General features: G+C 38.5%; 1 protein-coding gene across 2 annotated transcripts in view; it reads right to left on the reverse strand.

Annotated features, from left to right (window-relative positions):
- Positions 1–17,776: 17,776 nt before the first annotated feature.
- The window catches only part of LOC140211033 (protein bicaudal D homolog 2-like), a 51,537-nt gene continuing 41,323 nt past the window's right edge, over positions 17,777–27,990 (reverse strand). Inside the window, exons 7-8 of one of the 2 annotated variants that reach the window (XM_072280395.1) lie at positions 22,288–22,498; positions 17,777–19,631 (exon numbers count right to left, since the gene is read on the reverse strand). In XM_072280395.1, coding sequence (XP_072136496.1) covers positions 19,626–19,631; positions 22,288–22,498 — 217 coding nt within the window. In that variant the 3' untranslated portion in view covers positions 17,777–19,625. Of the gene's footprint in view, positions 22,499–27,990 lie in introns of both variants that reach the window. The other variant, XM_072280394.1, reaches the window with a different exon arrangement.

The raw sequence follows: 27,990 nt of genomic DNA on the forward strand, positions 1-27,990 counted from the left end.
TAAGGAAGAATCAAGCATTATGATCTTCACAAATTTAAAGATAACACATAAATATATGACTTCAGAAATACTATTAGTTGACTAACATCCTCATTTACAATATTTTAATTATATTCTCTAGTTAAATAATCCAAATTTGTTTTTAAACTTATAAAACACTATTACAAGCAACAGCTAATTACTCTTTGCGTTGATGTGTGATCTATGATGTTATTATTTTAAGATACACAATTATTTTCCCATTAATTTGCTGTCTTCACTTTATTCTGCCAAGATTGCAATAAATGCAAATGATAAACTCAGCAAGCATTTATCGCAAACCATAACTTTGCTCTGTGACAGAAACTGAAAACTGATTGACCTTCTAACTACTTGTAGAAGCAGTATAACTCGGAGGCTGCTAACACAGAGCTTGAGACTCTTGACCATCTGTTCTACTGAAATCCATTATAGGAACTAACCACAGGGTCTCCTGGAGGCAAAACAGCTGTTCCCAGAATAAAATCAATCGAACAAGCAAGTTATCGAAAACAGAAAAAAATAGAAATCGGAAAATAAATTTACATACTAGCATGCAAGGAAAAAAATCAATTTAATTATCTGCACACTTTTCCATGGAGTTCTCTCTAACAGGAAATTATTTTCATTTCAAAGTAAATCTCAGTTCTAATTGCTTAAAATTTGTGCCTTTGTAAACTGATGCAAAAACCTAGATTGAAATGAAATTACATAAGCATTTAAAAATGTAGTTGTAAGTTTTGATGACAATATTTGACAATTACTATGGGGAACAATTTACCTTCTTAAAAGGTGGAGCAATTCTGCATCACAAGTCACAATGGTTTCTGGTGAAGTGCTGGCCAATTAACACTAGAGGCAGTTATCAGTGCAGAAATCAAACAGCAAATTCAGCAAAGCAAGAAGTAATGATTTGCAGATCTCTAACATCTCAGGCAGTTTATGCCACCTTCCCAGTCCTAAACACAAAAGGCAATCTGCCCTCAGCTCTCTTATTGAGAGCTTTCTACATGTTTACATAATGGCACTTTAAACTCACAAAGTTTGGATACATGAAAATAGTTTTAATTATCTAAAATTTAATGGAATGACAATCGACCTATCCAGCCCAGAGTGAACAATTTGTTCAATCGAAAAAGATACTATCCAAACTTTGTGAGGAAAAACTCCATGGCCAATTATTGTTAAAGGATCATTAAGAATGTCAAATTAAGTTGTTTTTCCCCTTTGTCTTCCCCCCCCTTTAATTCATTGTTTCTTTTCTTCTCTTTTAGTACTTGCTTGTCCTCTATTCACTCTTCTCTATAATCACTCTCTAATTTCTTCTGCAATCTGAATCTCGCTGGTTAAGAATATAGATTGTTGATCTCACCATTAACTAATATGCCAAAACTGTAACTGTACCATTACCATCCTACATTCATGATAAGCTGCAGGGTGCACATAAAAAGGGCAACTAATCATGCATTTTGTGAAATTCTTACTGCAGCTCGATCAAGAGAGCTGTGCTGAATCGGCCTGTTGCCTTTTCGCCTTTGTGGACAGCACAATAGCTTCAAATTTCAACGTAATTTCTATCAGAGACAATAGTTCAGGAACAGAGGTGATATTCCTTACATCTTCAAGCATGAAACTGTGCTTTGTGGAATCTCCAGCATATCAATTTAATTCTACGGTGATGTCCTTAAATGCTCGGTTCTGATTATCCCTTGTTTTATATCTACCCCAAAATTATATTATCAAAACTCAAGGTCAATAAACCTATTCAGTCCCTTTATTGTTTTGTGTATAGAGATATGCTCTTGAGGGATACTTAATACATAGGCTACCAAATTTAGATTTTATTTGCTGAAGTTGTGGTGCCATTTGTTTCATGATCCTCATATGCTCATCATATGACTCAATAGCTCAAGACATATAAAGTCCCCATTGTAAACAGCACTTTATTCATGACTTAACTTACATCCATAAAATGGCTAGAGATGTTGAATTGCTCTTTGTGTATTCTAAGCAATACAAGATTAAAAAGTCAGTGATTACATCGTGTACTTTTGAGAAATTGAAAACTCCTCTCCATCATAGAGTAATGGGATGCAAATTGGGTGAGTTCTGGTCACTATAACACAAGTAGTTAATACTTTGGAAACAACCCACTTTCTAAAGGGTTTCTGATTACACAATAAATGGTCTTTGTGCCTGTACCTATTGCCGCAAAGTTTAAGAGGTTTTTATTGGTTGTGTAGCTCTTTCACATTTTATTTGGGAATGGAGCTAGCAGCTGAAGTACTGAGGGTTTTTTAAAATTATTCATTCTTACTATTCTCGTTTTCACAATGTGTTTGTCAGAAAATGCATCAGTTTACTGTGAGCTTAAACCATGTAATATGGAATGAATATAACTTGTATTGCTATTTGGCTAAGCAAATGATACATTTCAATCAACAGCAGAGAGCCCCGTCATAAACATATGGGGACCTTCCTCCAATAGAAAGGTTGGCCACAACTGAGTCAAGCAAGAGACTGATATTATCATACATTCAGCATCATATCCTTCAACCAATGTTCCAGACTCCTCCATCACCTTCCCTGGATGTGTCCTCATTAGCAGGATAAATCTATCAAAAGTCATGACGTGGAGGAGTGCAGAAAGGAAGGAATGGCCTTGGAGACCTCAACATTAACTTCAGGTCCCATGGACCCTTATACACAGCAAAGAAAGCTCCCTCTGATTCCAATTGATCACTCTTTAATGGATCGTTACTTCTCTATGTAAACTAAAGGACTGTGCAAAAAAAAACACAGATGTTATTGATCCACAGCTAACAGATTAGATTAAAGCTGTACTTTTGTGATACATCCTGGAAGTTTGCATTTCTTCCAATCCAGCTCGCTGCATTTAGTACTTACAAAGTGGTCTCCTCTGCACCGGAGAAACCAAATACCTATTGGGTGATCACTTTGCAGACCTCCTGTGTTCACTCCACAGGGGTGTCCCAGAGTATTCAATTACCTGTCACTTTAATTCTCCATCCCGCTCCTAATCAGTGGGCACCTGCATTGCGCTAGAGATCCAATACAAGCACCAGTATCCCTCCTTCCACCTGGGCATATTGCTGCTTTCCGGGTGCAATTTTGAATTCAACAATTTCTGTAACTTGCAATTTTTTTCCTGTGTGTATAGGCACAAGGAAGTCCCTTGCTGTAGCATCTCAATCTGTAATGTTTGTAACATCTGTAACATCTTAGTATTTCTCCTTCCCCTAACACTGTCCAATTTGCTGGACATTTCATGTACTCCTGACCCACACTTCACAGTTTTTGTTACTTTGCTTTTCTTCCACCGCCCCCCCCCCACCACCCACACAAAACAGAAATGCTATTATTTAAAAATCAGATATTGGGAAATGTTGATGCTGAAGAGACATAGGAAGCTTTTTGTAATTCTCATGAAAGATATATTCAGCTGAGAAATAAGGATATGAGAACGATGATCCATTCACAGCCGGGGGAGCCAAGAATGGTTTCAAATTAAAGGTACAGTATACAAAAAGAAAATGGTCAGAGGATTGGAAATTGGAACATTTTATAAACCTGTAAAGGATGATTGAAAAACAAGTAAGGACAGAGCATATTGAGGAACTGAGGGAAGAAAGGAGGAAGACAGAAAACAGCAAGAAATAAAATGGACAGCACGATCTTTGAAAGGCATACCAAAAAAATAGTTAAAGGTGGTGCCTTAGAAAATGAAATAGCAAAGCAAGGAAATGCTTGTAGCTCTGTTTTAATTTAAACTCCAGCTAGTCAAATCAATTTAACAGAACCTCTTTCTTATTCTTCATGTCTGCAAGGACCACAGCTATTGGTCTTCCCCCTCCCCTTCCAATTCCTCTTGTTAACCCTTACATTGGGCAGGCCACACAGCTTTCGCTGCATGCAAGGAATAGTACCCATTCCCCTAATTTTAGCATCCACTAGAGCTGTGTACATTTCTGCTGAGTTATGTCACCTCCACTATTTGAATGGTGCTATTATGACAGAAGTTCGGTCAGTTTATTTGTCTTCCCTACAGTCTATTCTTGTGCACAGAACTTTGGTTATAGTAATCTCCAGTAGCTTCCTTGTCTCTCATTATTTTGGTTACTTAATTACTAAGTTTTATTAAGTTGTTTAATCAGTTTTAATAATTGCTAATTATAATTGAATTCAATTAATGGTCTGGCTTTTAAATTCCAATTTTAATTATGCTTTTTATTTGGGATCGCAATTTAACGCAATCCTTTTTAAGATACTGTAATGGGAAAGTATTCTTAGAATGCTCTCTCGCCAACTTCCTATGAAATCATACTTTGCTTTTAGATCCTGCTTTTCAAATTCTTAAGCTGAATTGCTACCACTAGTACTTTTTAAATAGTTCAACTTTTAAAAAAATACCAATGCAACATCCTCTCCTCTTTTACCAAATGTCCATGCTGAGTTGAAAATGCAATTGGATGAATTGCACACGCTCATCCATTATACACAAGTCAGAGATTAACTGGATACCATGGTGGATCAGCATGCACGGGAGAGATGGGTAAATTGGACATTGCATGAGTTGCAGATATTGAATTACCTCAAGCTTACAAAGAATTGAATGAGCGAAACAACCCAGAGTTTACTTGGAATAGTTCTGACTAGACCTAATAAGGACATGGTTGAGGGTTTCAGCAACAGAGAAGTCAAGTAATCCATAGAGGTTGAAATAGGAGCCAAGGTTAAAGTGATATCAAGCAATGTAACAGGAGTAAGAAATAGGCACATATAAATGTGACCTAAAGCTCAACTTGGAATAAAATATGACATCAAGATTGCAGTCTGATCAAATTTGAAGGCAATTTCCAAGGAGAGGGGTGCAACAGTTGTAATGTCACAAACATCAATAAATTACTACATTTCAAAATTTAGGTTTTAAAATAGGAAATAAATTATTTTGTATGCTGTGGAATTGCATGTATTCACCTCTTAATCCTGGTGTTTATCATCTGTAGAATTTGGAAGACAGAAACTTACCTTTCAACACAAATAATGATGTTCATGTTCTGCACAAGCCACTTATTCACTCCCAGATGAAATCGTTCCCCTTTAGCTTGATAGTTCAGATAGAATCTGATAAGGTTGAATGTAAGGCAGTCCACAAAGTACTCTAGTGTGAAGAAGCTGACTGAAATATTCTTTTGTAACATGCATTAACAGTAATCCTTTCAGCTGATTCTTTTTTCTTCTTTGTAAGATGACTAGTTTCCCTTAATTTTAGTACAGAACATAGAATATTAGTTTATTTTGAAAGTTCCAAATATATTTTAGTTAAAATATGCCCAAATGAATGCTTAAGCATGAATGCTCCCGATGTGGCCTTCTATATATTGGCGAGACCCGACGCAGACTGGGAGATTGTTTTGCTGAACACCTTCGCTCTGTCCGCCAGAGAGAGCAGGATCTCCCAGTGGCCACACATTTTAATTCCACATCCCATTCCCATTCTGACATGTCTATCCACGGCCTCCTCTACTGTAAAGATGAAGCCACACTCAGGTTGGAGGAACAACACCTTATATTCCGTCTGGGTAGCCTCCAACCTGATGGCATGAACATTGACTTCTCTAACTTCCGCAAATGCCCCACCTCTCCCTCGTACCCCATCCGTTATTTATTTTTATATACACATTCTTTCTCTCGCTCTCCTTTTTCTCCCTCTGACTATACCCCTTGCCCATCCTCTGGGTTTCCCCCCCTCCCCCTTTTCTTTCTTCCCAGACCTCCTGTCCCATGATCCTCTCATATCCCTTTTGCCTATCACCTGTCCAGCTCTTGGCTCCATCCCTCCCCCTTCTGTCTTCTCCTATCATTTTGGATCTCCCCCTCCCCCTCCAACTTTCAAATCCCTTACTCACTCTTCCTTCAGTTAGTCCTGACGAAGGGTCTTGGCCTGAAACGTCGACTGTACCTCTTCCTAGAGATGCTGCCTGGCCTGTTGCGTTCACAAGCAACTTTGATGTGTGTTGCTTGAATGCTTAAGCAGTTTATTTAGTCACAGATAAAATGTAGATTTAAAAACAGAAAATTCTAGATATATTTAGAAAATTAGACTGCGGAGACAAAAAGAGTCAAATTCTTCAGCTGGTGACTAGAAAACAGATATGTTGAAACAGTCCTCAAGAAAGGTGAAGTACTTAGTCCTTTAAATCATTTGTTAAATTTTAACTCTTGTTTTCCTCTCTACAGATGCTGTATGGCCTGCTGAATATTTTCAGCATTCTTTTTGTTTTGGTTTTGTTTGCCAGTATCTGAAGATTTTTTTTTCCCCCCTCTGTATGTAGATCCACATTGCTTTATTGCCATCTGCTGGTAATACCTATGAATATCAATTGACAGACCTCATTTGCTCTAAATCACATCACCTTCAATTTGTTATAGAATGACTCATCGTTATAATGAAACCTATCAACACAACATGCCAAAATTCTGGATTCCAACACAATTTAAGGCAGATATGTTAATGAGCAATCATTTACTTTTACATTTTTAATTACAGACTTGTTAAGCATACTAAAATAGTGAAATTATAGAAGATACTAGCATTACTTCGTCTTATTTCAAAGAATGTTTACCATCCCCAACATACTGAAGACTTGCATCCTATGATATTGATTTTGATTCTCTATCAATTTAATCATGGTCTACAATAAAATGCCCCATAAAATTGCTGTGAGTTTCACAATACATTTCAGACATTGTACACAGCAGTACAGGTTATTTAAAGATGAAAAGCTGACTTTTTTTTCTGGAACTTTAGATATCACAAAGGTTGAACAAATCAGGACAGTGGTCCTCTCCACGTAATGCAATTAAATTTATAGAAGGGATTGAGAATACAGTTTAAATATACTACATGAAACCAGTACATAAAATTTCATGAACAGAAAACTTAAGGTTTTATCTGGAATTGCTCTCTTCTCATCAATGGCTAACGACAGTTTAAAGAATAATTAAGACACAACACTTAGCTTTTTTTTTCCTTATGCAGTGCAAGCTGATTCTATACTTAAATTATTTAGAGCCAAGAATTACATAAGTAACAAATTACTTAATAGAAGTACCATCAAACAACATCTAATGCACAAGTATTAGATAGTTGACCAACCAAAGGATTAATTTTTAAAAGCGATCTTAAAAAAAGAGATTATGAAGCTGAAAAATTTGGGGAATTGCAGGGATCAGGTAATAGTTACCCATTGAGGAGCATGAGATGATAAAGACTCCAGAATTTGAGGCATTAGCTGAAAGAGGATTGAAGATTTTAAAAGTACAGAGCAATATGATCAGACAACAGATAAAACACATTAAATACATTCACATCTACAATGGCTTTTGAAAATTGTACAGAAAATGAAGGGATCTGAAAACCAGAATGAAGAAACACAGCATTACTTAACTGTGAGTCAATGCAGATCAGCAAACAGAGGGGCAATCTAAGAAATGAGCAGCAGAGCATTGGATTACCTCATGCTTAACAGGACATAATATTCTAGCCATAAGTTTTTTCAAGTAGCTGGTTGTAGGATAATAAAGGCATAGAAGGACTTTGGGAAAACTGAAGTTGAACAATGATGGAAGTCTGTTTCATGGCATTGGGTTACTATTTTAGTCAACCATTCATCCTGGGTCAACAAAGAGTCAAGTAATTTCTGGGGAAGGGGATGGAATGAAGAAACCAAGGAATGGAATTGCATAATGAAAGTTCAAGATACCATGCACCATAAGTCATGGGCATACAAGTGAGGAAAGAAGACTGACTAGATTCTTCTTTGGGAGTGAAAAATGAAAGACTACAACCAGCCACCTATCCAACTGGCTGACTAGCAGCGTTTATGGAAGTAATGAGATGAACTATCAAATGCTGAAGGCCAGATCTGAAGGGATAGATTATCTTTGTAATGTACCATAATACATTTCAAAGGGCAGCTCCTGCAGTACTATGGCAGAACAAAAACCTGACTGGAGATGGACCAACCAAGACTGCTGGGAAATGTGACCACATCTTTGGGAGGGTGCAACACGAGAAGAAGGGCCAGTCTGAAATAGCCAGTGAGAGGACAGTCTGCTTTTTACCTCTGACTGTCATATTATGTCATTAAGTTTTGCTCTTACAAAGTCAATTTTATGTCATGCACAGGAAGTGAGTTTTTGTTGGAAAGTCAAGACCTCGTAAAGTTCAATCCTGATCTTAAACAATTGCACCATCATAAAACCAGTGCTTTTAAACAAGGAATCCCAAGATTTTGACCCAGAAACAATGGAGGAGTGATTTTTTTTTTAACTATTAGTTAGGATGACATGCAATTTGAGGGAGAATGGCAATTTGAACTAATGCTTGTTACTCTTACCCATCCAAGTGTAGCGGCTGTGGACTTCCAAGATTTGTAGTACAGGCATTTACTTTTAAACTTTTCCCTCAGTTGCTTGCTTTGACCTGAAGTTTTTTTTTAAACTTTAGTTCTTTTTCAAAGATGTGGGTGACACAGGCAAAGCTCAATTTATTGTCCATTCATTTCACATGGTTACTGTCGTGGGACTTGGGTAGCATTCTACAGGAAATTCCAGATCAACATGATGACTGGCTTGAAGAAAGGTAATGGTGTACTAGTTGTCACTTTTTCCATTTAATTGAGAGAGATTTGGTGAACTTGTTAAATTACTGCACCAAATACATCCACTTCACTGCCCCTCTAGACCAGGGGTCCCCAACCTATTTTGCACAGCGGACTGGCCGACTGGCCGGGGAGGGGGGGGGGAGTGGAGGGTGGTATTCAAGTAGGGTTAAACTCACCTCAACATGTCTTTTACAGTTAGGGTTGCCAACTTTCTCACTCCCAAATAAGGGACAAAAGTAGCAGTCAAACCCCGGGACACTTTACCCCAGGAAAGACTACCATGACCATGAAGCCTTGCACGGGCATCCGTGTGCGCATGCGCATACGTACCACTCCCCCCTGTATATACATTACTTCTACTTTATATAGGCTGTGTATTTATCATATCATTCCTGCTTTTACTATATGTTAGTGTTATTTATTTTCGGTCTTATGTGTTATTTGGTATGATTTGTTAGGTTATTTTTTGGGTCTGGGAACACTCAAAAAATTTTCCCATATAAATTAATGGTAATTGCTTCTTCGCTTTACGCCATTTCGGCACAAAAGGTTTCATAGGAACACTCCACCTTAGCAGGGGAAATACCGGACAAGGGCAGTCCTGTATGGGACAAACCAATTTAGCCCAATATACGGGATGTCCCGGCAAATACGGGACAGTTGGCAACCCTATGTTCAAGTTCAACAGTGCGTGACAGGGAATGAGGAAAGGTGCAGCTGACTCATATCATTTCCTCATGGCCCGGAAGCACATGCTTTGCAGCCTGGTGGTTGGGGATCGCTGCCCTAGACTGAAGTCAAGATACCCAGGAAAACATTAAAATTCTAGAAAGAGATGTGGTGACTGCATCTACCTAGGTAATTTTATCAAGTTCTTCACTAATCGTGTAAATATCATTGTGTAGTTGGAGTGGAGTGTTAGGTGGGAATGACAAGGAATTTTGTCAAGAATTGAGCGTCAGCGTACTTTAAATGCCATATTATGTGGCTTATAGTTAATAAGAATCCAAGATGTTAATAATGGGATTCCCCCGTGGTTTTTCCACGTAATGTCATACAATGGAGCCCATTCACACTGGAAATCTCTACAACAAAGGTCATCTAAGAGGTAGGCGCAGGGGTAGAGGAGCTGCTACGGGATTGTTTCGTGTCAGTGGACTGGGCTACGTTCAAGGACTCATCTGTGGATCTGAACGAATACACCACGGTTGTCATGGACTTTATTAAAGCATTTACAGATGAGTGAGTTCCCAACAAATCATTCCCAACCAGAAGCCCTGGATGAACCATGAGATCTGCAATCTGCTGAGGGCCAGATCAGGGGCATTCAAGTCTGGTGACCAAGGAAGTTACAAGAGGTTCAGCAAGATCTCCAGAAAGCCATCTCATGGATAAAACGGCAATTCAGACGAAACTTGAATCAATAAAGGATGCTTAATAATTATGGCTGGGCTTGCATGCTATCACCTGTTATAAAGAGAAATCAAGCAACATAGGCAACAACAGGGCCTTCACTGTCAGATGAGTTCAATGCCTTCAATGCTCGCTTTGACCCTCAAAATATAGAACATAGAACATAGAATAGTACAGCACAGTACAGGCCCTTCGGCCCACAATGTTGTGCCGACCCTCAAACACTGCCTCCTATATAAGCCCCCACCTTAAATTCTTCTATATACCTGTCTAGTAGTCTCTTAAACTTCACTAGTGTATCTGCCTCCAACACTGACTCAGGCAGTGCATTCCACGCACCAACCACTCTCTGAGTAAAACACCTTCCTCTAATATCCCCCTTGAACTTCCCACCCCTTACCTTAAAGTCATGTCTTCTTGTATTGAGCAGTGGTGCCCTGGGGAAGAGGCACTGGCTATCCACTCTATCTATTCCTCTTATTATCTTGTACACCTCTATCATGTCTCCTCTCATCCTCCTTCTCTCCAAAGAGTAAAGCCCTAGCTCCTTTAATCTCTGATCATAATGCATACTTTCTAAACCAGGCAGCCTGGTAAATCACCTCTGTACACTTTCCAATGCTTAAACATCCTTCCTATAGTGAGGTGACCAGAACTGGACACAGTACTCCAAGTGTGGCCCAACCAGAGTTTTATAGAGCTGCATCATTACATTGAGACTCTTAAACTCTATCCCTCAACTTATGAAAGCTAACACCCCATAAGCTTTCTTAACCACCCTATCCACCTGTGAGGCAACTTTCAGGGATCTGTGGACATGTACCCCAAGATCCCTCTGCTCCTCCACACTACCAAGTATCCTGCCTTAGAGTTTGTCCTTCCAAAGTGTACCACCTCACACTTCATATGGAGGAACCATTGTAAACTCCCACAGTCCCAATGATCTTGTGATTTCAGTCTCTGAGGCAGACACGAGAGCATCCTTCAGGATGGTGAACTCATGAAGAGCATCTGACCTAGATGTGGGACCTGGCCGTGTACTAAAGTCCTGTGCTGATCAGCTGGCTGGAGTGTTCATGATACCTTTAACCTGTCACTTCGGCAGTCTAAGATATTCACCTGTTTCAAGCAGGCTTCAATTATACTGGTGCCTAAGAATGTGGTAATAACCTCAATAACTTGCATCCACTCTGATGAAGTGCTTTGAGAGGTCATGAAAGACATCAACTCCTATCTGAAAAGTGACTTGGATCTGCTCCAATTTGCCTACTGTCACAACAGGTCAAAAGCAGATGCCATTTTATTGGCTCTTCACTTGGAATATCTGGACAGTAAAGATGCATACATCAGGATGTTTTTTAAAAATTGATTATAGCTGAGCATTCAAAATGAACCTCAGGGTTATATATGGTGATCTACAGCTGTATGTACTTTGATAATAAATTTACTTTGACCATCAACCCCTCAAAACTAATAACCTTCGAGACCTCAGCCTCAATACCCCTTTGTGCAATTAGCTCCTCGATTTCCTCACTTGCAGAACCAAGTCAGTTCAGATTGGCAACAACATCTCCTCCCCAATCTCCATCAGCACAGGTGTTGTGTGTTTAGCCCCACTGCTCTACTCTACACTTATGACTGTGTAGCAAAGCACAGCTCCAATATCTGACACTACCACATTGTCACCCAAATCAAAGGTAATGATGAAGCAGCATATAGGAAGGAGACTGGCAATCTGGGTGAGTGGTGCTATAACAACAATTTCTTACTTAATGTCAGCAAGGCCAAGAAGCTGATTATTGACTTCAAGAGGAATCCAGGGGTCCACAATCCTCAGAGGATCAAAGGTGTAGGGAGTCAACTTTAAATTCTTCAGTGTTATTGTTTCGGAGGAGCAGTCTTGGGCCCAGCACACAAGTGCAATTGTGAAGAAAACACAGCTGCTTCTCTACTTTGCGAAGATTCAACACAACAACTAAAACTTCTATGGATGTGTTGTGGAAAGTATATTGACTGGCTGTATCACAGGTTGGTATGGAAACACCACTGCCCTTGAATGGAAAATCCTATGAAACAGTGATGGATACACCCCAGTCCATCATGGGTAAAGCCCTCCACATGGTGCACATCTACATGAAAGGTTGTCACAGGAAAGCAGCATCTATCATCAGGGACCCTCCATCACCCAGGACAGGTTCTCTTCTCACTGCTGCCTTCAGGAAGGTGGTACAGGAGCCACAGGACTCATCACCAGGTTCGGGACAGCTACTATCCCTGTCAGCCATCAGACTCTTGAACCAAAGGGGATAGCTTCACTTGTCTCATCATTCAAATGTTGCCACAACCTGTGGACTCACTTTCAAGGACTCTTCAGCTCATGTTCAATATTTATTGCTTATTTATTTATTATTATATTACTGCTTTTTTTGGTATTCGCAGTTTGTTGTCTTTTGCACACTGGTTGAATGCCCAAGCTGATGCACTCTTTCATTGATTCCATTATGGTTACTATTCTATTATGGACTTACTGAGTATGCCTGCAAGAAAATGAATTTCAGGGTTGCATATGGTGACAATGTGCTTTGATTATTTACTTCTAAATTTTTGAAAGTCAGAAAAATCCAGTTAAAATTTTCCTAAAAGCCCATAAAGTTTCATTGGTGCCCAATGTAATAGAGGTCAGTGTTGATATTGAAGGCAACAAGTGTAACACCATGACTGTTTCTGTTCCTTGGTCTCGATCAAGAGTGAAATGTGATCCTCACTAAAACAACATTAAGTACGTGGTTATTGGCAAGGATTAATTACTTGATGACACTTATTTCTTACACTACTGTCTGATAACTGGAGGGGACCTTTGAGTAATAAGTAGATTTGTTGGGTTTGGCACTACACACACCTCTACATTAAGTGATGCTTGATCTCCCACACAGTGATGATGAAAAGGTGAGAAACAGTAGATGTCAGATAGAGATGGGCATGTAGTTTTACCCATGGCAAAATATGGTTGATCTATTAAACTGACAGCCAAATTATATCAATGACAGCCATCCACATGTAAGAGAATGCCTACAAAATGTTTGTGTACTGATCAATGGTATAACTACATGCATTCTAAACAGCAAAAAGGTCAAGAAGTTTATTTTCCTCTGTTAAGTCATTTGCTGGAGGTCCAGCAAAGTTTTAACTCTTAAAACAGGTACAACCAGTTTAGGTTGGCACCTACCTCTCCATAAGGTCCTTCAGTTCTACTCACCTGGACTTGCCTTCAACCCATCTTGGTCTCCTCTTAATTACCAGAAAGATTGCTTTAAATATGATAATAACCCTAATCAATTCTGACTGCAAAGAATACTATCCAACCTACTGACAATCTCCTAAGTATATTACTCTTTCATCAATATCTACATATGAAACACTTCTTAATCCAAAGTGTTGGTCATCATTCTGCCTACCCTTTCTTTCTACCCTTCTCTTTTTTTGTCTGATGTACTGGCAAATACCACCTGTTAATATCTGCTGGCCTGATATTTAAACTTGATTACAGAAGTATGAATTATTTACCATAAGAGCCTTAACAATAGTCATTGAAGATGCCAAATACAGTAACATCCAGATCCTAAGCCTGTATACTTGCCTCAAATTGTTTAGGTTCTGCTGTTGCATTATCACTTTTATAGTGAAATACAGCTAGTGAGTCTTAGCACTGTGTACTCAAGATTTTCCCTCAAAATTTGTGCAATTTGGTCTAAATAATGACGGTGTAGCACATTCCCCCCCCCCCACCCCCAATACACATAGATGCTACAAGATATTAACAACACACAAAATGCAGGAAGAATTCAGGTCAAGCAATGTCTCAAATCAAGATGTCTAGACCTTTCATCTGGACTGAAAGACAGAGGAGATGGCCAATATGAAAATGTGGAGAAAACAGGTGAATGAGAGCTACAGTTGATAGATAAAAACAGATAAGGAAAGGCAGATGGGGAGTGTGGGGAAAGAGTAGAAATTGCGACAAAGGCTGAGTGGTGTATCCTCCATGTTGTACAGAGCAGCTGAGAGGTATGTAGATAGAAGAGGCACCCAAACATTTACAGGTAGCACAGAGTTCAAACATGGAAGTATCAGTTGGAATATTTACTTAAATGTCAAATCAGGTATTAAAACAAAACAAAGAAGGAAGGATTAAAGAGATACAAAGGAGAAAAAGAATCTACTTAATTATTCAATGATTAAAAAAATCTTCATGAATGAATTCACACTTTACTGGCAAACCGATCTGGCACTGAAGTTAAGACTTTCAACAAAAAATTTCCACAAAATTAAATGATAGTAATTTTGTTTTGTAGTATGTTTAGGCTATTTACACACGAATGGTGAAGAACTTACTTGCAGAATAAGATCAAGCCCATTATTTTTAAACTGCACAGCAGGATAGTAAAATTCAATACGTCAAATTCACCAATGTCACTGGTAGTATTCTTGTCTCGGCGTGTAACATCATTTACACTGTCATAGCCAGATTACAAACCCAGCACCCGAGTGCCCTCATTACCATCTCGGGTGACTTCAACCATGTTACCATGGCTAGAACACTGCCCAACTTCACGCAGTATGTGAGCTGTACAACCAGAGGGGAGAGGACTCTGGATTTGATGTACGCTAACGTTAAGGATGCATACAGCTCCTCTCCCCTCCCCCCATTGGAAAGGTCAGATCACAACCTGGTGCATCTAAAACCCTGCTACGTGCCTCTGGTGAAGAGTAAACCTGCAACCTCGAGGACAGTGAGGAAATGGTCGGAGGAGGCTTATGAGGCACTCCAGGGTTGTTTTGAGGTGACAGACTGGCAGGCTCTCTGTGAGCCACATGGAGAGGATATTGATGGGCTCAGAGAGTGCATCACTGATTACATCAGCTTCTGTGTGGACTACAATGTTCCAACAAGAACTGTCCTTTGTTATTCAAATAACAAGCCATGGGTAACAAAGGACATCCTGAATGCTAAAAAGAGGGTGTTTAGAGATGGAAATAGGGAGGAGCTGAGGGCAATACAGAGGGACCTGAAAGCCAGGATCAGGGAGGCTAAAGACAGGTACAGGAGGAAGCTTGAGTGGAAACTCCAGCAGAACACCATGAGAGAGGTCTGGAGTGGGATGAGGACCATCACTGGGTTCCAGCAAACTAGCAACAGAGGAGCTGAAGGCAGTGTGGACAGGGCCAAAGAACTTAACCTGTTCTTTAACAGATTTGACATTGTGGCCCCTGCCCATCCCCCACGAGTCACCTGTTGTCGGCCCCCAACCAACACATATTCTACTCTCCCCCACCCCTCCTCACAGTCCCCCACCCTGCTCTCATGACTATACCTCTTCTCCACACAAAACCACCACGGTGGGCTTCACAGCTGAACAGGTGAGAAGACAGCTGAAACGTCTCAACCCGAGCAAGGTTGCAGGACCAGATGGTGTCAGTACCAGGGTGCTCAAAGCCTGCGCCCCTCAGCTATGTGGAGTACTTCGCCATGTCTTCAACCTGAGCCTGAGGCTCCGGACGGTTCCTGTGCTGTGGAAGACGTCCTGCCTCGTCCCTGTGCCGAAGACGCCGCGCCCCAGTGGCCTCAATGACTACAGACCGGTGGCATTGACCTCCCACATCATGAAGACCCTGGAGAGACTTGTTCTGGAGCTGCTCCGGCCTATGGTCAGGCCACACTCAGATCCCCTCCAGTTTGCCTACCAGCCCCGACTAGGAGTTGAGGATGCCATCGTCTACCTGCTGAACCGTGTCTACGCCCACCTGGACAAGCCAGTGAGCACTGTGGGGGTCATGTTTTTTGATTTCTCCAGTGCATTCAACACCGTCCACCCTGCTCTGCTGAGGGAGAAGCTGACAGCGATGCAGGTGGATGCTTTCCTGGTGTCATGGATTCTTGATTACCTGACTGGCAGACCACAGTATGTGTGCTTGCAACACTGTGTCCCCAACAGAGTGATCAGCAGCACTGGGGCTCCACAGGGGACTGTCTTGGCTCCCTTTCTCTTCACTATTTACACCTCGGACTTCCACTACTGCACAGAGTCTTGTCATCTTCAGAAGTTTTCTGACGACTCTGCCATAGTTGGATGCATCAGCAAGGGAGATGAGGCTGAGTACAGGACTACGGTAGGAAACTTTGTCACATGGTGTGAGCAGAATTATCTGCAGCTTAATGTGAAAAAGACGAAGGAGCTGGTGGTAGATCTGAGGAGAGCTAAGGTACCCATGACCCCTGTTTCCATCCAGGGGATCAGTATGGACATGGTGGAGGATTACAAATACCTGGGGATACGAATTGACAATAAACCGGACTGGTCAAAGAACACTGAGGCTGTCTACAAGAAGGGTCAGAGCTGTCTCTATTTCCTAAGGAGACTGAGGTCCTTTAACATCTGCCGGCCGATGCTGAGGATGTTCTACGAGTCTGTGGTGGCCAGTGCGATCAAGTTTGCTGTTGTGTGCTGGGGCAGCAGGCTGAGGGTAGCAGACACCAACAGAATCGACAAACTCATTCGTAAGGCCAGTGATGTTGTGGAGGTGGAACTGGACTCTCTCACGGTGGTGTCTGAAAAGAGGATGCTGTCCAAGTTGCATGCCATCTTGGACAATGTCTCCCATTCACTACATAATGGACTGGTTGGGCATGGGAGTACATTCAGCCAGAGACTCATTCCACCAAGATGCAACACAGAGCGTCATAGGAGGTCATTCCTGCCTGTGGCCATCAAACTTTACAACTCCTCCCTTGGAGGGTCAGACACCCTGAGCCAATAGGCTAGTCCTGGACTTATTTCCTGGCATAATTTACATATTACTAATTAACTATTTATGGTTTTATTACTATTTATTTATGGTGCAACTGTAACGAAAACCAATTTCCCCTGGGATCAATAAGGTATGACTATGACTACAGTATCTGACCAGGTAGGGCTCAGGGCATATTTCTAATATAAAATCCAGGTCAGGACTTCTAAATGATCCAGATCACTGGTCATATTGTCTATAAAATACAGATTAGATGCACTAAGACAAATTCATGGGCTTCTCTTCCCTCTACCCTCCTCTGAATCCCATCATTTGGCTGGATTCTAACACTTCTCTCCAACTCTGCTTTTTTTCCACACTAGCATCCTCTTCCATTTGGTTTTACCAAATTTCCTCTCTACTTCAGTCTCACATTGCCCTTTTCATTCCATTTTAGTTCCATGGTTATTTAACTAGATACAGTATTGCTCATTTAAGTAACCACATCCTTTACATATTGGTCCAAGGAACGATACATTTAAATGTACCCAAGGTGGAAGTATTTTTTTAAATAAAATTATACACCAATCATTAACAATTTAGCAGATGTGTGATAACCAAAGTCATTTGTGTGACAACCAGAGTCACTTTTGAGATAAATCTATGGTGATTAACAGAGTCTTCCAGGATCAAAACTTCCTTTGAACTTCAAAGTGAAGCTTTAAACTTCTATGGTTCTGAAAAACAGGCTTGATTTTTATTCTGAAAAACAATTTCATAACCTTCATTCAATTATTTAATGAATTATTCCAAAAAGAGGCAAACCAATTTATTTTTAATTGAATAAAAGAAAGAAACAGGATGCAGTCTTTTTGTAATCACATTTATTGACATAGCCAATAGGATTACCTTTACACAGATACTAATCTTGTACAACAAACCTTTCTCCAGGTTTTACGTTTGCTCGTCCAATGTCAAATATTTCAAAGTTAGATGCATTCAGTTTCACACCTTTTTTTAAAATCTTAATTCAATTATTTAAAAAAAAACTGTGTAAAGGTCTCTAGGCTGGCACACATGCATATAACATTATGTTTAGGCCAACCTGCCACTAAATGATAATGCACATAAAGAATACAGTACTGTGACACTGCTTCAAATAAATACTCACTTGAAGTACATATTTTAATGTAACTGAGCATACCAATACTGTAAAACAGGTAAAAACCATTCTTCCAGCGAACAGAAAATCTTCCATAATAATGCTAAAATTCATCATTTAAATTGCACTTAATTTAATTTTACTTTTAAATTTGACCTGATTTGTCAAAACCCAGCCTCAACAAACTTCACCATTTTAATCAAGTGGCTTGCTATGTTGATGCAGCATTTATTTTCTGTTTGCTGAATTTACACAATGATTACATGGCTGTTAAAGAAAGTTATGTCTTAATATTTTCTGCCAACAATACCAGTTACTTGCGACCATCACCAAACCAAGCTAAGATGCATGATACAGTCTTCTGTACTGCAATCACAAATATGTTAATACAATTCAAATTGTTCATTAGGAGTCCAAAGTCATTAGATTTGGTTCCCCAAGCATGCCCTGAATTTGCATGAATCTGCATTTCGTAAGTATCACTGACAAAAAAGAATTTCATACAATTTATAAAATTAAGACTACTGTGGAAATCCTGTGCAAAAGGGAGGGGTTCTCAGTTGCACTTATTGCTCTATGCTTTCTTTTTAAAATCTGAATAGTTTGTGAAAACATTTTGTAGGAACAAGCACTCGTGAAATTATCAAAGGCACTACTGGCAGAATTAATAAAAACAAGGCATGGAAAAAAAACGCCCCACAACAAATAACCTTAGATATTACCTCTAGGCGTACCAAGTTTGGCACAATAAACAAAATCAAAATAATGAAACAATTCCAATTTGGAATTTATTTGGCGTATTTGTAGAAAATTCTGTTAAATCAATGATACTTGATTTTGTTTTAATAAACCCAAAAATCTGGCATTAGCTGGTAATATCACTTTATAAAGTTTCCCATTACCATTACCAGAGCAAGTCAAGTTTTTTCCTTGTTACATTGAACTATTCCTAAGAATAATATCCATGAAAACCCCAGAAAACCCCTGGATTTTAGAACATGGCAGTTAACATCAGTAAAAACAAAACAAATTTTAAATGGAGAAAATGCTGAAGAACAAATCCTGGTAGTGTAAAATTTAGTTAGATCACAGGTCAAAAATAAAGTCAACTTTTCTGCAACATGCTGATGCAGAAATCAATCACATCAAAAAGAAAAATCACACTACTGTCAGGAGTTTTATCCACAAATCACAGCATTTTCTGCCATTCCAAGAATAAAAGAAATATATATCAAAAGTGCACAGGTATAACATCCGTTAAAAACACTGAATAATTGCAACAAAACATAATACCATAACACCATCTCAAAAATGTGTAATATTCTATAAAGCCTTAGGTTAATTAAATCATTGAAGCTTTCTTCAACACTTGTGAGTTTCTCTTCCTCCAGCAGCAATTTTAGTAATGCATTTTTTCATATTTGCAAATTAAAGACAAAATATGCAGCAAATTAACTGCCCTTGTTATTGTTTCGATAGCATTTTGTGCAACAGACTACAGAAACTTTTTAAATAAACTGCACTCTTGGCCAGAAAGTCCTTCTCCAGGGACTATTTTATCTCTGAAAAAGGGAAAATACAAAAAAAATTAGCCAAAAAACCTTATTAAAAAATAAACACTTGCACAAGGAGCAATTCATGAAGAATGCATAGCACAAGGTTTGCTAGTTATATTAGTCTATTAATGCAAACAGCAAACTGTTAGTGATCAGAGAAAATGGCCATTTTGGGTTATTTCTTAGCATAAAGCATACAGTTGTTTAATACAATATCAGCCGTTTATAGGAAGCTAACCTCACAAGTATTGAGTGACCTTCATGCAGAGAAGTGACATTTCACAGGAACTGGTTTACAGAGCCTTTAGGATTAGAAAGAAACATGCAGATCATTTGCAGACTCCTATAGCAAATACAGCCAGAAGCCAAAGGACAGCCTGCTAACAGAGGTAGGCAATATATTGATTTCACTTGCTGTATCTTAACAGCTGTTAACAGATGCATATACCAAATTTTTAAAGCACACAGACACATTGCCATATCAGAAAATTATACCTTTAAAATACATTAAATTTTCTGAAGTAACTTCAAAAATCTCTTTAGCAAGTACAGGTATCAAATTTGGTGACTGTTTACTTTTGCCTTTACTATAGGGAAGCCACTGTGTCATTAAAAAGTTTCCTGAAATACCTGAAGCAAATGCAGATCTCCTTTAAATACAGCAAAAATGTTTGTTACATTTCCAAATGCTAGGTTTAGACAAAGCTCTAGCATTTATTAATAGTGTATTACAAATAAGTAGATCAAAGGCCTTCAAAGGATTGTGCAGCATAAAAAACAAGCCAAATTGAATTTAACAGAAATGCTTTGTATACAAAATTTCAATGGCAAATATAACAAACATTGAGTTTCTTTTAACTCATTAGTCCCAAAATATGTGGCATCACTACTAAATTACATCATTACAAGATCCTGCTTCAAGGTATTTTTACCAAGTTCTTTAACAGACAAATACCACGTATCAACCACAGAGAAGCTAAAAGGACAAAACTAGCCTCATTACTTTGACCATGAAATCATACTCTAGAGCCAACAGCACTATAAATGAACAAGAATTTAAATTCAACATTTATACATTATGGTTCTTAAGTTGTTTGTAATATATCAGTTACATATGACAAAATATACTTAAAATTGTATGTCCTTTTTAATGTGCTCAGACTACTAGTACTGCAATACTGCTTCCCAAACAATAGTAATTATAATTATACTTAAGCACAACTGAATAGGATTGAGTTATCAAATACTGATGTTGTATTTAAATAGCAAATTTCATGCAAAAACAAAACAACCCTATATTTAAAAGAAAGATACAGAAATGGAATTGAAAATCAAAAATGTCATTTTATGGCAGGTCTGCCTTTTAAAGTGAGAAATGGAGAATTCTTGTTCATCTCTAAGAAAAGTGAGATGAAAATTTTAACCATAAAATCTAATTTTAAGACATTTTACAGATCATGACATTTTCTGGGACAAATCAGCATTGCCTTCCTTTTGTTATCAAATCTAGCTTTTAACTGTTTCTGAGCAATGTAGTGGGTGGTACAACAAAGCTGCCATAATTAGTGAGAAGGCTTTACCTGATCGGATAGAAGCTCTGACTTGAGTCACACGAAGACAGGGAATTCATGTTAAAATGTGTTATTTGTATGATACTGGTGCTTCTTAAAAAAAATGGAACTTGGTATACCCTCGGTCCCTTATGTATATTCTAATTTGTGCTTATTTGAAATAACACCACTTAAAAAGATTGTGTATTTTGCTGAATGTGCACTGAATCTAAAGCACATTATTTTAAAACAAAAATGAACATATGCCCTTCTATATTTGAATTAGGACCATCTTATTATCCTACATTAATATGCATAACTGGGAGTTACACACTGTATGTGCTTCTTTCAATACATAGAAGAATTACATTACTGAAGTTAACACGTGCAAATACTAGTGTTATGAACAATGAAGCAATCCATGATTTTTCTGAATAATGTTATATACAGGAAATATATTAACTAAACCTCTTGGTTACAATATCATTTTACTCACTAATCTAGTCAAATAGTTTCAAGAACAACATCAGTAAATAGAAAACTCCAAGATCCTAAGCAATTACAAATGTTCTCTCAAAACATTTATAAAACTGCACATCATTTTGGAGGATTTACTTTAGAAAGGGATAAATTTGCATATATCAAATACTGTAAACATGAGCAATATTAAATGGAACCTTTTGTCAAGAAGGTGAAGTGCAAATTAAAGCTGGACAAGAGGGGGGAGAAAAAGCACATTTGTGCTGTACAGACTTCAGACTATGGTGTTGGAGCAAGCTGAAAGTATGAGCTGATTTCTCAGAGATACCATGCTATAATGAACAGATATTCAAGATTAAAGCCCTATATCACATGGACGTTAGGCTACATTACTGCAGGTATTTCAAATTCACGCAAATTAATAGTCAACAATCCAACACAGATGAACTCACTTCATACTATGAAAATAGGGCAGTAAAGCTGCACTGCACACCAAAGCATTAACATCTATCATGAACCCCAACAATGCACCACAGTCAATCACAGTAGATTTTGTACTTTTCACTGCAATACATCTGGTTATCGACACCTACTCCCTCTTGTTTGACTACACAAGAGTGCACATGACTTACACTGGGATTGTTAGCTCTAGTTTTGGTCCACGATTTGGTTCGGCCACGTTTTGACTGTTCATTATCAAACTCCAAGTCTTCCAGCCGCTGTGTCAGTGCCAGTTTCTGCTGAATGGCCATGCGGAGGAGAGAGTTCAGTGTCTTCTTCTCATCTTCAGCAGCAGCAAGCTGACGCTGCATTTCATCAAGCTGATTCACATATTCATCGCATCTGAAATACAAAATTTAAAACTGGCTATTTTCACTAAAATATTAGCAATATTCTTCTAACTACCGACAGCTATGCCCTGCCATTCTGGTCTCAAGCTCTACTGTCAATTGATGACAATGATCAACATTCAAAGCAAACTCCAATGATGAGAATATAATGCAAGCTTGATATAACTAGGAATAATGTGTCATTACATAAATGTGAGAATACATGACATACATGACATGTAATTCATTTTGCCTGACATAAATTGACCTGCATAAGGCAAAACATAAATTCAATATTTATCTTACATATTTCAGCACTACAATCAAAAGCAAATACAATTTTGAATTAAAAAAGAAACCATGATATCCCAGAAACAAGCACAAGAATGTAACAGGCATCTTACAGAAGAGAAAATTGTACAGTGAACCAAGTTATACAGTTATGTTATCAGTGGTGTAAACACATAGCAATATGCAAACCTCCAGACACCTTGAAAACAGATCGCATTTGACCAAGCATTTACATTCACACCAAATAAAACAGACAAGACCAAGTACACCAAATTAATGTAGCATTAAGCAGTTATGAACTTGTATTAGAAACAAAACAGTATAGATATTCCAATTCAGAGAGTCACCTGCCTCTGCCTTTTTATACCAAACTCCATTGTTGAACAATGCAAACGAAAATGTGAAATTTCCTTTTCATGCTTATGAATTATTCTGAATATTGCACATGATCAAATTTGTTCAATGGGCAGCTATTGAGAGAAATTTCAACAATTTTATTAGAATGCGCTAAAGGACTTTCGCTTTGTAACCTGACTTAGATTTTTGAAACTGAAATTAGTTTTTACTTGTTAGATGTATAGTGAATAATTTAAGCACAGAGATCCTTCCTTAAATATCTTTCAAATGTTACTTGTAATAGTACAAAAAAAATTAAATCATACACAAGATCTGAAAATTAATTTGAACTTTTAACCCACAGGTAGATCTAAACTATGACCCACAGAAATATACTCGGGCCAGTCCTTCATCCTGCTAAATTTGCTTATCCCTCTGGGCTAGCAATGGTAATACTGGATTCTGTGCCCCTGAGACTTTTAAGAATGTAGTCATCACAGGCAACAGCGCCATTTACAGAGATCCCCTCTTGATGTTGAGAATATGGAGGTAAACCATCTTCTCAAATTGCTTCAGTCCTTCTAGTGAAGTTGCTCCCAAAATTCATGAGGTTACAGAAGAAAACGATACACATTTCCACAAGGATACCCACTTCTGAACTGACAGGCCCGTTCTGAGTATCATTTAGCACAAATGCAGTCTCACACAACTTAATGGAAAGATGTCCTTAATGTGAAAATGAGGCCACCTCCATACAGATGATACAAAACACATAGCAATGGTGACACATCTTCACTGGATAGATTTACAGGATGCAGTAGGTAGGCTTACACCTCCATTTGTTTGCTCACAATCAGGTAGCAACATTCTTTGGGATGCTCTTGAGACAGCCAGTTGTACTAGTCACCATGTTGAGCTCATTTTGTTCCCCTTCTACTGCCTGTTCTTCTGCTCAACATGGAGGATACTAATTTAACAGGACAGAGGAGCATGAACGGTAATTCGGAAAAATGTTTTCTTCCTCATGTTTAACTTGATGTTATCAGACAAGACAATGAACAGTGATTGTGATGGAAGAGACCAACACTATCTGCAAGATATGATCCTAGGAGAATAACTACAGCAGCCTTCTGCTTGATTAGTCTTTGTGACAGTCCTCACTATTTACAAGGACACTGGACTACTGACAGGGCGAGCATGATTTTGCCATGTACAAAATCAGTGCCTAGGTCCAATACTAGATCTCTCTCCAATTTTATCGATTGTCATTTAGTTTTGAGGCAATAAATGAAAATGAAGATGCTGGAAATCTGAAACAAACAACATGCTGGATGCAACTAGCAACTTCAACAGAGCGGATCAACATCTTAGGTGAAGGATCCTGCATCCAAACAATCTTACTGCTGATGTTGCCTGACCTGCAAAGTGCTTCCTGCATCTTAAGTTTTGTTTTCATTCGAATATAGTAGTTATGATACAACTGAATGACGAGGATCTGGTCACACTAAGGATAGACTAAATATGATAATTTTTCTTCCATAAAGATCATTTCAGTTTAAAATGGCTATTTTTATTAAATTTGAATTATTAAACGAATTTAAATTCCACTGCTACCCTGGCGGGATTTGGACCTACTTATCCAGATCAATACTAATCTTCTGGGCTACTAATCTGGTAATACAAGACCCTGTGCTGGGAAGCCAAGGAGGAAAATCTATCAAGAGCTCCTCGGAACTCCATTCTTAAGGGTTATCCAGTAAATTTTTTTTTAAAAAATCAAGGACTTCAGAAACTTCAATCTCCAGGTACAGGGTTGTTAATTTCTTCTCTCGTACACTGATTACCTTATGAGAGACCATGCTGGTGTCTAGATGTTCTTGAGCTGACACATTTGGTCCCATTACACAACAAAATCCACTGTACAATTAAAGCTTGCTACTTGTTTAAAAAATCTGGCAACCAAATAACAATTCTCATCTCCAATGCACAGCAGGATTTAACATGAGTAACAGAGAATTAGTTTCTTTCGGGAAATCAGGGTGAAATCACATCTTCAAACCAGAAGATGATGTTCCCACCCTCTGTGCTCTGACTGGTGCTCCCTCTAGAGTATCAGTGCTATGAATCAAAGTTCTAAATTGCAGCAAATTAAGAGGTACTTTCAGGTATACATAAACATAAATTAGTATGTATACCCAGTACTATCTACTGTTTATTCTATAATGTTGTAAGAATAAATTTCAGTTTATCAAATAACAAACTTCATTTTGAAGCAGAATGTGAAAGAAGTGTCTGCTACAGCAGGGAACATTTTAGCTGTTTCATTATGATGGTAGCTGATGCTGGAGCTGGAACCCACAGGCCGAAGGTTCCCAGGGCCAGGTGTCTTTCCCAGGTATAGCTATTGCTTATTATACTGATACTTAGGTGGAAAGTGTGAGAATCTGGTTTCAGACTGAATGTGTTTGGCCTCATTAATAGTCACTGTGAGGCATCTTATCAATAAGGACAAATTATCAATGGTTGATTATTGAGAAGTAGGGACATCCCAGGATAGATGAACATTTTCATGAAAGGAAAGAAGCAAACTGAAAATTTCATATTTTTGACAAAATGGACAATCTTGGAAAAACAGAAAGTGGAATTATTTTGCTTGAAGTGATTGTTAATTTGGCCAAGTATTGGTCACAGTGATTATGAATTTTTTGCAAATAACTAAAAATTCACAGAGATTAGCTTTCTGAAAACTGTACTCTTTGAACATACAAATTAATTGAGGTGACCTCAGAAAAGGATGAAAATAATAGCACCAATAAGGTTGAAGGACTTTCTCCTTATAGGTATGTCTACCAAAAAATGTGATTTGTATTACGGTTCAATTTTAACCCATACGCTACAAGTGTTTAGAGCAGCAGAAGAATTCCTAAAATTTAAAAGCGTCTGGTGCAAATCATCTCCATTATGGAACAGTAATCGTTTTCTACCTGGGGGGAACCATTCACTAACAGAACTTGAGAGGATAAAGGTATTACTACTCTTCAAGATATTAATGGGGCAAGTACTATCCTTAGCTTTGAAGAACTGATATCTTGATATAATATTGATAAACACTCTTTTCTTCTACTTTCCAGTGAGATTAGCTTGTAAAGCCTTTGGCATTCCCTGGGGGTCAGATTTAAAGGACCATCCCATTTTAAGTTGGATACAGAGTGCTCCAGGACAGATAGTATCATATATCTATGATAAATTAAACTCCTAGAATTATATGCCCACATCGGGGCCTGGGATTGGGACATATCTGAATTGGGACAAGACTTCGACTGGGATGCAATTTGGGATAACTCTGCTGGTTCTTCGAAAAACCCAAATCATCGGTATATACACTTGAAATTTTGTCATAGAGCATATTTAACACCGAGAATTAGACATCAAATGGGACAGGTTCCTGACCCATATTGCTCATTTTGCCCCCACGGAATCATTGGCTCTTTTATACATCTTGTATGGGAATGTCCAGGGGTTTTTGGTTTGTGGGGGAAGGTTATCAGTACTCTTACAGAACTAACAGGGGTACAATTACCAATGGACCCCGCTGTACATCTTCTAAATGATGACTCCCACCTTTCCCTTACGGAAAAAACATGCAAAATCTGGCTGGCAGGCCTGACTGCAGCTAAGAAGATTGTAGTCCAGTGTTGGAAACCTCTCCATGATATTTCAAATACTCACTGGCTTCAGAGCTTTTTGGACATTTCTTACCTGGAACTTTCATCAGCAAGAGTAAATGATGCACGACCAAACACAATCTTAATGTGGACAAATTTGATAGCTAACTTAAAAGATCTTTTGTTAAAATAAGAATGCTTTGTCTGTGTATGTACTACTATTCAGTTGGTTGGTGGAGGGGAGAGAGATGGGGGGGGAGAGGGGTGGAGGGGGGATGGTGATGAAGGTTGGGGGTGGCTGGGTTAAACAGTCAAAATGTAATTGGCAATTGGTTGTATTGAATGTAATTTGTTGGTGTTGCAATAAAAAATTAATAATAAAAAAGAAAAGGATGAAAAGAGACTGCAAAAATGACTACTTCAGCAATCAGGAAGCCAAAATGGTGATTTTGTTGCACATGGACTCTATAATAAAAACAGCAGAGAGCACTAGAATATGAAGTTCCACAGCTCCCACACGGCTACAATACGAAAAGCCAACATGCAGTCACTGTAGCAATTGCAACAGAAGTCTCAAAAGTAAACACCTACATTTATCCTACCTGATGTATCTTTGTAGAGTTTAATAACCTGAAGCATAATAATAAATTAAGGTTAGAAGAAAATCTCACTATGGAAGTACAGATTTCAGCAAATAAGGTATCCCTTCAATCCACTTGATCACAGTCAGCTCCACAGTAGAACCACCAGCTCAAAAATTAATTTCCCTACACACTAGACCATATTCCAGTCAGTAAATCAATTGTATCAGTATTCATGGATGTAGCAAAGATACCAGAAAAAAAATTGATAAAGGCCAATTTCCTTTTCATCATTGTTTCTTATTAAAATTATCTATTTCCATTATTACTGATTTGTCAGTGTTGATAGGCTTTCAAGTGTTGAGTCATTCAACCCCTCTCAATCTGTAGAAGTCAGGATAGGGTAGTGACAATGTGCAATGAAGGGAAGGGAAGGAAGAAAAAGTAGAAAGAGCAAGATGGGCACTGGGGAGGTACAGATGCAAAGGCACATCTTTTTTTGAATAAGGCACCTTTGATTGAAAAGCCTAGGTTTTCACTGTTCCAGTGCTTGGTCTCAGATACAGATGACAGTTACTCCTCAAACCACCCCTCTTTACCTGCATGTTTAATTTCCTCTTCACACTCTCATC

Source organism: Mobula birostris, chromosome 16 (genome assembly GCF_030028105.1).
Source record: "Mobula birostris isolate sMobBir1 chromosome 16, sMobBir1.hap1, whole genome shotgun sequence".
In the NCBI taxonomy this organism is placed as follows: Eukaryota; Metazoa; Chordata; class Chondrichthyes; order Myliobatiformes; family Myliobatidae; genus Mobula; species Mobula birostris.